This window comes from Limulus polyphemus, unplaced genomic scaffold, assembly GCF_000517525.1.
Source record: "Limulus polyphemus unplaced genomic scaffold, Limulus_polyphemus-2.1.2 Scaffold10389, whole genome shotgun sequence".
NCBI lineage: Eukaryota > Metazoa > Arthropoda > Merostomata > Xiphosura > Limulidae > Limulus > Limulus polyphemus.
The window spans coordinates 9917-19341 of NW_013675999.1; the positions used below are offsets into that span (position 1 = coordinate 9917).

At 31.1% G+C, this 9425-nt stretch overlaps 1 protein-coding gene across 1 annotated transcript in view; it reads right to left on the bottom strand.

Annotated features, from left to right (window-relative positions):
* The window catches only part of LOC106476365 (charged multivesicular body protein 5-like), an 11513-nt gene extending 4788 nt beyond the window's left edge, over positions 1-6725 (bottom strand). Inside the window, exons 1-5 of the mRNA XM_013937024.2 lie at positions 6541-6725; positions 3901-4005; positions 2946-2992; positions 1981-2074; positions 323-394 (exon numbers count right to left, since the gene is read on the bottom strand). Coding sequence (XP_013792478.1) covers positions 323-394; positions 1981-2074; positions 2946-2992; positions 3901-4005; positions 6541-6609 — 387 coding nt within the window. The 5' untranslated portion in view covers positions 6610-6725. The remainder of the gene's footprint in view (positions 1-322; positions 395-1980; positions 2075-2945; positions 2993-3900; positions 4006-6540) is intronic.
* Between the last annotated feature and the right edge of the window lie 2700 nt (positions 6726-9425).

A 9425-nucleotide genomic window follows, 5' to 3' on the forward strand; every position in this document is an offset into this window, starting at 1 on the left:
ACAATACTGTTTAAGCTTCACTCAAACTATCTAACATGCTAACAATACTGTTTAAGCCTCACTCAGTAAACAACAGAGAGATGTAAGAGCTCCATTGCTAACATTACTTGGAAAAAAAATTAATATTCAGAATGAAAGTTAAGTTAATAAGTCAGATTACACTATATCTAATGTAATAACACTTCCAACTACACACCTCTATATCATCAATGTTGACCTTTTTATATTCTCTCTTCATTTCCTTCACACCAGTTCTCATGAAAGTTAAGTTAATAAGTCAGATTACACTATATCTCATGTAATAACACTTCCAACTACACACCTCTATATCATCAATGTTGACCTTTTTATATTCTCTCTTCATTTCCTTCACACCCGTTCTCATGGCTTCCACCTGAACAAAAACGAATACATTAAATGAAAACATTTTTAACCATTATTTCTAACTGTATTCAATTTGTAAACTTGAACAAAATATCGCTACATGATTAACTGAACAGTAACTGGATTCAACTAATTGATTACTCTCATAGAAGGCCAATCTTCCTATTTTCAACTTTATCGCTACATGATTAACTGAACAGTAACTAGATTCAACTAACTGATTACTCTCATAGAAGACCAATCTTCCTATTTTCAACTTTACTTTGACTTTTCTAAAGTAATTTTTGAACTAAACGTTGTTTAATAAGTTACAATAATTCAGGATTTTTTTTTATTTCTAAACTGTCGAGCAGGAACAAAAAATGTGTCACTTATACGACATAGTACAAAACCCGTAACAGGCTGAAATATGATTAATAACATTGAGCGTGTTTTTCCAAACAAATCTTAACATTACCTACTATTAAGCCAATTCTTTGTTAAAAACACACAAACGTTCTTAGATTTCATGTGGTAAAAACACAGTATGTCTAATAAGTTATATACAATTCCCCCCCTATTCTACGAAAACCTGTTTGCTAAGATTAAAATTATTTATGAGGTGGAAATTGAAGTATTTAAAAAAAATATGAAATAATTATAATTTTTTTTTCTAATTCTGTCATCAGTGTAAAAAGTTTAATTAAACTACATTGATTGATTATTTTACATTGCTCCAATTGATATAATCAATAATCATAGGTAATCGACTACTTTGATTAATCAATTTAATTTGTCCACCTCTATCCTACAGTATACACTCTGCAAAAATTAAACAAATCTTAACCCATTGACTGTGTATGACGGATATTTCCGTCATTGAAGTTCTATGGCTCAGCTGCGAATGACGGATATTTCCGTCAGTCACACATATATAACTACAACTCTATGCGAATGACGAAAATTACCGTTTTATTGTGATTGATGGCAACTCAGTTTTATCTGTGAGTCAGAAAATGGCAACTGAGCTGCTCCTGCAGCAGTTAATGGGTTAATGTTTATTTGTACTTTATCTACGTACTAAATCTCTCTTTTCGTGATGAATCATTTTCATAAGTTAAGAGGCACTTGTTTTATAAAAAGTATATTTCAAGGAAGTTTTATTCATAGTTTTTGGAGAAATAACTTTAAAAGACACTATACCAAACAAACTCGTATTACATATTTTTTTAAGCACTAGAAATGCACACATTTCTTTTCCAAGTTTACTTTTTTATTTTTGTAATATAATTATTTGGTGGTTTTTTTTTCTGAATTCTTCTTTGAAAGTTTTTAACTGTATAATCATAATTCATTAAAATGTTGCTATGAACAAAATAAATTTTGTGATATTCTGTTCTAATAGTATTACACTATAGGATATTTCAAGGCTAAACTCATCTTTTGGTCCAAATCTTTAAATACCTTTGTTTATAAGCCTTAATTCTTTCAAGCCCAACCTTTAACAAGACATTTAGTAACTAACACACAATGTATCATACAGTAAAATGTTTGATATTAATAAAATAGAGGAATTAACTAAAAACAAATGTTTATTAAAACTAATCAAACACTTACAGTTGTTTTTGTGTCTTTCAGCATTTGGGTTGCATAGTTGGCTTGCTCCATGTTGAAAGACTGTTGCATAAGGTTTTCTCGCTGGTTCTCGTACCTTGGGATAAAATCATCAAGAGTTTAAAGTTTATAGAAATATAACATATAACATGGAAGATTCGATTACATCCACTGCACAAAATTTTATTCTTGTAAATCATTCGAATGATGATGATATTATACATCATTAGCCCTCGGGTTTACGTCTAAGTGATGGGTATAATCCCACCTCTGGGTTTACATCTTGGTGATTAGTAAAAGGCCACTCCCTGACCTTGTTTTAATAAAAATCAAAAAATCGTAAAAGACATCGTATCTAAAACACAGACAACTAAGATGCAAGGCATGATAACTACAAAAAAATAGCTATATAATGTTACACATATCAGTTAACCAGAAAGACAGTTTCAAGTAGGCCTAATGACATTATGTGCTTGGCCATTTTTGTTAAAAAGAGTTAAACATCTTAGATTAATATACACATATTCATTTATATATACTAACTTCTAAGCTACTGATCTTAACCTAGATTATAGATTATTGTGCTTAAATTAAGCATTGTATGTATATAAATTACATACTTTTTAAACACTTCCTTAAATTAAACATTGTATGTATATAAATTACATACTTTTTAAACACTTCCTTAAATTAAACATTGTATGTATATAAATTACATACTTTTTTTAACACTTCTTTCACTAATTTTTTACAAACAAAAATTCTACCACATACAAGCTTGTACTAAAATAAACCTATAAAACCACTATGTTCTAATACTAACCTTATTTACTTGATCAATAAGGAAATAAATAAAGCAATTTTAGACAAACAATCTGTCAGAACAAAGAAAATAACTTCTACTGATAACTTATGAACAAATATTTCAGCGTATCCTTTAAATAATAGAATACAGTAAAAGTTCTTACATTCTTTTTTGTTTCAATACTCTCAATGCTTTCTGTTTCACCACATTCTGAAATGTATGAAGATCAATGAGATTAAGAGTAAGTATTACAACTTGACACAAACTTTGAATCTTATACCAGTACAATTTAAAAATACGGATGTTGCAACAGAAAAATGCACGGAATACAAAATTTCAAAAATAATTTATTATGATTTGACCTCGCAAACGGTTAAATAGTTTTATTGAAATAAAATGAATTTGTTGTAATTTTCATATAAAATAGAATTTATGCACTGGTAAACGTTGAAGGTAAAAAAATTGTTCAAGTAACAGTTACAAAAATTATTAAAACATTTTGAACAGACACTTCTCAAGTAATCACACAATGTTATAACCTGATGAATTGTTTGTTCAAAACTTTGTAATAAATGTGTTTCTTTTACCTTCTATTTTCATTACTTACATGTAATTACTGAAACTTAGCAATCACAAAAATGTTTCTAATTTGAGGCCCACAAGGTCAATTTTTTGTCTAAAAGTTAAAAATAATAATAGCTGGTACATTAAAATACTGAATGGTGGAGAAAATCATTAGCCTTTTTATACAAAAACTTTTTCCTCATGAAAGCAAACCCTGGACCCATAATACATTAAATTCTATCTATTATTGTACACTGTACATACTTATTCAAACCTACAAGAAATGATGAAAAAAGCAAAATAGTCACCCATACAATAAACAAACAATACAACAATATCATATGTAACAATGCTGACTTGATTTTTGTATATTAGCATTACATTACCTTAGAGGGACCATCTCTCATGCTGACTTGTTTTTTGTATATTGGCATTACATTACCTTAGAGGGGCCATCTCTCATGCTGACTTGATTTTTGTATATTAGCATTACATTACCTTAGAGGGACCATCTCTCATGCTGACTTGATTTTTGTATATTACCATTACATTACCTTAGAGGGGCCATCTCTCATTTTTTTCATTTGATCTTTATACTTCACAAGTTCCTGGTCAAGTTTTGAAATTTTTTTATCAATTGATTCTCCACGACTGTCCACCTACATTTGTATAAGTAAATAAAATACCGTGTAATCAACACTCAGACATTTGTATAGTCAGAAAAAAGGAAAATAACACGTACCAATAATGTACATATAAATATTTCAGTTAAGATTTCAGCATATTCTCTAAATTTAAAATCAGCTAACAATGACTTTCAGTAAGTTAGAAACAGTACAATAAGGATTAAAACTTAAAGTAGTGAATTTAATTGTAATCAGCCTATTCTACCGAGCAACAGATTTTGGTGCTTGGATTGTGCAGATGACAAATTACTGGAGGGAAGGAAAACAAAAGAGTCAGAGAAGAATGTGGATGATAAACTTAAGGAGGTCATAGTTATAGGTGATTTCTTGACAAACCAGTAGAACAGTCTACGGAGTAAATAGAGAAGAAAGATATAGCTGACAGAGCAAGAGATATCATAAAGAGAGAGATAGCAATGATGCAGTTTTTGTGGTGCATGTAGGGGCTAATGATGTAGGAAAGGTAGGTCAAAAGAGCTAATTAATAAGTACAAGGGGTTGATGAAAGCATTTAAAGATAAAGGCCATAACTTAATTGTGTCAGTGATACTGCTGAGAATTAATGAGTTGGTCACTAGGGCTAAATGCTAGGCTTAGGTTAATATGTAAGGATGAGCAGATAGGCTGGTTGGACTTGCAGAATCAGTTCAATGGGAGAAGGAAGCTTTTTGGAACTGATGGCTTACATTTAAATAGGGTAGGATCTGGCTTGTTCGCAGGGGCTATTAATGCAGTTGTAAGAGAAGATTTAAACTAGGACTAGAAAGCAGTGAGGGCCAGGATAATCTAAATGCAAAAAAAAAAAAGATTTTAGAAAAAAGCTTAGCATAGGAAATGAGTATAGAAGTAGTTATAAGGATAGGTTTAATTGTTACTGTTGTAATGTTAGAAGTATAAGAAATAAAATAGATGACTTTAGAGCACTGGTAGGAATGGAGGATTTTGATATAATGGGAATAACTGAGACATGGTTAAACATAGATAATTTTAGTGACAGACATTTCTTTGAAATACAGGGTTACAGACTATTTAACGGGATAGAGTACTAAAGAGGGGGGAGGAGTGGCTTTATATGTTAAGTGTGAGTTACATCCTGTTGAAGTTGAGGATATCAAAGATAATAGCAAAGAGATTGAATTCATCCAGGTTTCTATTAGTTAATATAAAGGGAAAAGGCTTTTAGTGGGAATCTGTTACAGACCATCAGGTGATACTGATGAAATTAGAGAAACTTTACAGTAATATTAAGATTTCAGCTTTTAATGAGGTTATAATTATAGGTGATTTTAATTTCAGGCATATAGATTGGGAAATGCTAGAGTCAAACCATGAGGGAGAAAGGTTTATGGAAACTGTTCAGGATGGTTTTATTCACCAATTGGTCAAGGAACCTACTAGAAACAATGATATTTTGGATTTATTGTTAACTTCTAATGTAGAAATTGTTGAGAGGATGGAAATTAAGGAACATCTGGGTGCAAGTGGTCATTGCTCTATTAGGTCCAATGTTTTGCTGTATATGAAGATAAGGAATAATGATATTTTGGTTAAAAATTTCAAAAAAGCAAATTTGGAAGAGATGTGACAAGAATTATCTGTTGTGAATTGGGCAGCTCAGTTATCTGAAGACACTGATCAGATGTGGAAAATTTTTAAAGATAAATTTTTAAATATTCTAGATAAACAAATTCCTTGTAAAAAGAAAAGGGTAGCTACAAGTAAAAAATGAGGTTGACTCATAAAGAGTATAAGAAACAAAATTAGAAAAAAGCATAATAAATTTATGAAATTTAAATTGACTGGTCTGACAGGAGACTTAGAAGATTAAGAAAATTGGTCAAACAGGAAATAAGGACATAAAAAGAATGAAAATGTAAAAATTAACAGTAAGGATTTCTTTAAGTATATTAAGGGCAAACAAAATGTTAGGATGGTGGTAGGGCCCTTGAGGGATGATAAAGGAAGGCTCGTATATGATGATTTTAAAAGCAAGATGGCCATACTATGTGACTCAACAACAATGATTTCATTATGATACAAGTTCATTTTTACATTAGCACGCTGTATTTGTAAAAACACTTTCCTCATAGTTGTACTGTATGTCCTACTAAACGAGAAAAAATAATTATTGTTACAAGACTAAGACAGGGGGTAGAGTAAATAAATTCCTGAAAAAATAAATGCTGAGTTTATATTTTTATTTTTTCTTTGGGTGGAAGAATAGGGGAAAATCTTTTACTGCTGAAAGCTACACGTTCCTTGTTGATCACAGGATAATGTTATCTACTACTGATGATAATACTACATACTACGCCAAATAGTAATACTTAGCATACAGCTTACAAATTACTTTTAACTGGATTTTTGAGTACAGACTATATTAGGCCTAGGTAATAATAATATAATACTTATAGTTCATTATACTGTTACTGTTATAACTTATAGTCAATACTAAGTCTATTATTTTTTAAGAAAATCAAAATTTAGTATTAAACTTCATATTCTTACATTGGATATACAATCTGTAAGATTTGGCGGGGGTTCTTTTGGTTTTGATCTTCCAAACAATCTGTTCATTTCTATTTAATGCAAAAGTTGCAATATTACTAATTATGTGAACTACGTGAAACCAGGTGTATTATCTAACTTCTTTCCTGATTGACTAACTATCATGCGCCCCTCCTATAGTCGGTATACGTTTCAACAAACAATTTTTACACGGGAAACATAAACTCGATTATATATAACACACAAATATATTTTCAGTGCTGTCGAAAATAATAATACAGACCTAAATATATTTATATATAAAAACAGAAAAATTCTTGCTCATAAAAATATAAGGTAAGAAAATAAAACAATATAGATATTACATTTCAAATTTTTTGTTGAAGGCCAAAACAAAAATTTACAACTGCAAGTGACAATGTTGAGATATTTACATACAAAAATTAAATCTAAGGTTTAATCTGCTCGTTAATAAGTTTAAAAACACGTTCCAAGGGCGAAGCACTGAAATATTTATATATACAGTTGCGATCATCAACAAAATAAATTACAATTTTAACGAGCGTAACAATACATCACAATAACGTTGATAATAGTAATAAATCTCTTTCTTCCTTCTTCATCGTTCCCAGTGGATCAGTGATAAGTTTATGAACTTGCAATACTAACATCCAGGATTCAATTCCTGTTGTGGGTAAAGCGTAAATAGCCTACTGTGTAGCTTTGCGCTGAAAAAAAGAAACACCATTCTTCTTCTTTGTGTGTTTGTTTTAGAATTTCTCAACATACTTATAGTCCTAAAAATAATTATGCTTTATTGTCTCCAACATCGTTTAATTCCGTATCCATAAATAATACACGCACACAAACCTAGAACTGTAACTATCTAGAATGGCTGGACTTAGGAGTATACAATCCAATTCACGTTTCTGAGCCTGGATGTTTTAGTCCTGGATGTCACTAAGTATATGGACGAGGAGCAAAAAGAGGACTGGGATGTAGTCTTCTAGAAGTTGTTTCCCCAACTTGCTCCTATGGAGAATTTCCCTCACACTCAGTGATTGCTTCTTGAATTTGCTTGGGGAATCCCTATATGAGCTTGTCCACGAGTATGTCCTTGCAATCTGCTGATGCAATTACAGGGTAGACGTCCCAATGCAATCTTGTAGATCATCCATGTAAGTGGCCAGACTCTCGATCCCAGTCTTCTGGACCTTAAACGTGACTCAATAGATCGAATAGACAAGGTCTCACTTTGCAACGAGATTGTCGGATGTTTTGAAATGTTGCCATCCAATGTGCTATCAACCCTTCTAGATGCTGTAGACTTTTCCTCTTTAAAAACCGGCTCAATGGGTAACAATGGAAACTGCATCTGTTAAAGTGAGGATGGTTCGTGAAATGTCTTCAACTCAAACACTGTGTATGTCTAGTTTGTTAGACTATCATCTTATATCGACGGTAGGTAATCTGTGTTAAAATTATTTTCTCTTGACGCATTTATGTGCATTTTAATTTTGGTTAATATTGAGATTCTCATATTTTCTTAGTTCAATGGTATTTTGTCTATGTGTGTTGTTAAAAGATATTTTTTGTGTATTATTGTCTATGTCAAAGGGTTTATTCTTACATTTTAACATTCTGTGTTTAATATTGTTTCTGTATTGTAAAGTTTTCTATATTAATGGGTTTTGTTTGTATATATGCATATTATTTCATCATTTAATAATATTTTATCTTTATATGATGTACTATTCATTATAAAAGGTTTTCATTATATTTGTGTTATTTATCTAAAGACGTTTTAACATACTATTATCATTTTTAATCAATGAAGAATTTTTCACTGGTTTAAATTATTAAACTAAAAGTGTTTTTACTTTTTTAAAATTTTTATTTTAGTCTGATTCTATGCAATTTTCACATAAATACACGTTCCAAAACACTGTTGAGTTAGTTTTATTCTAGCGACCTTTGTTCTTTTATTGTTCTCTTAGAGATAATCCCTGCTCTGCCTGCAGTATTATTGCTGCAACATTGTGCAAGTGCAAGCAGGTCAAAGATACCAGTGTCCTTCACTGACCAAATGCTTGATATCTACAGGCTTTACGATGTTGTAAGAGAACAACCATTAACGTGTAACACTAGTCGTTATGGGTAATTCCTGTTAAGTAAAGAGTTGGATTACACAATTCTACTTGGTTTTCAACATGACTATTTTGACGGAATGACACAATGCTATCGGCCCGGCATGGCCAGGTGGTTAGGACGCTCGACTCGCAATCTGAGGGTCGCGGGTTCGAATCCCCGTCACACCAAACATGCTCGCATGGGGGCGTTATAATGTGACGGTCAATCACATTATTCGTTGGTAAAAGAGCTTCCATTTTCCACAGTTGACTAGATCGATTACCGTAATATTTTGTAAGTATGGTAACTGTCTGAATGTGTGTAGAAAAGCTATTTTGGTTTAGAATTTTTTTCCGAGGATAAGGATAACAAACATCCTAAAATACGGCATATTTCCACTTTTTTAAAGACTTTGAATTAAAATGAATTTAAATACACAAGTTCTGATACAGTCAAATAAGTCAATTATTACCTTTCACAAAGCATCTAATTAGCATCAAAGATTCTTTCAATTAGCACCTAACGAGTTCATTAGGGATTAAATAACAAACAATAGAAGGAAGGGAATGTTATCTAACATTGTCTTATATACGGATTTTAACTGGTACCTCAGCCAGTATACGTAATTGTCAAAGTATGAAATATTAATTAATCTATATAAATAAAAATGAAATGTTTGTTTGTTTGTTCAAAATCTTAAATCTCCGAAAGTTCTTCACCGATTGCTTTGAAATTTTGACACAACGTTGCATTCG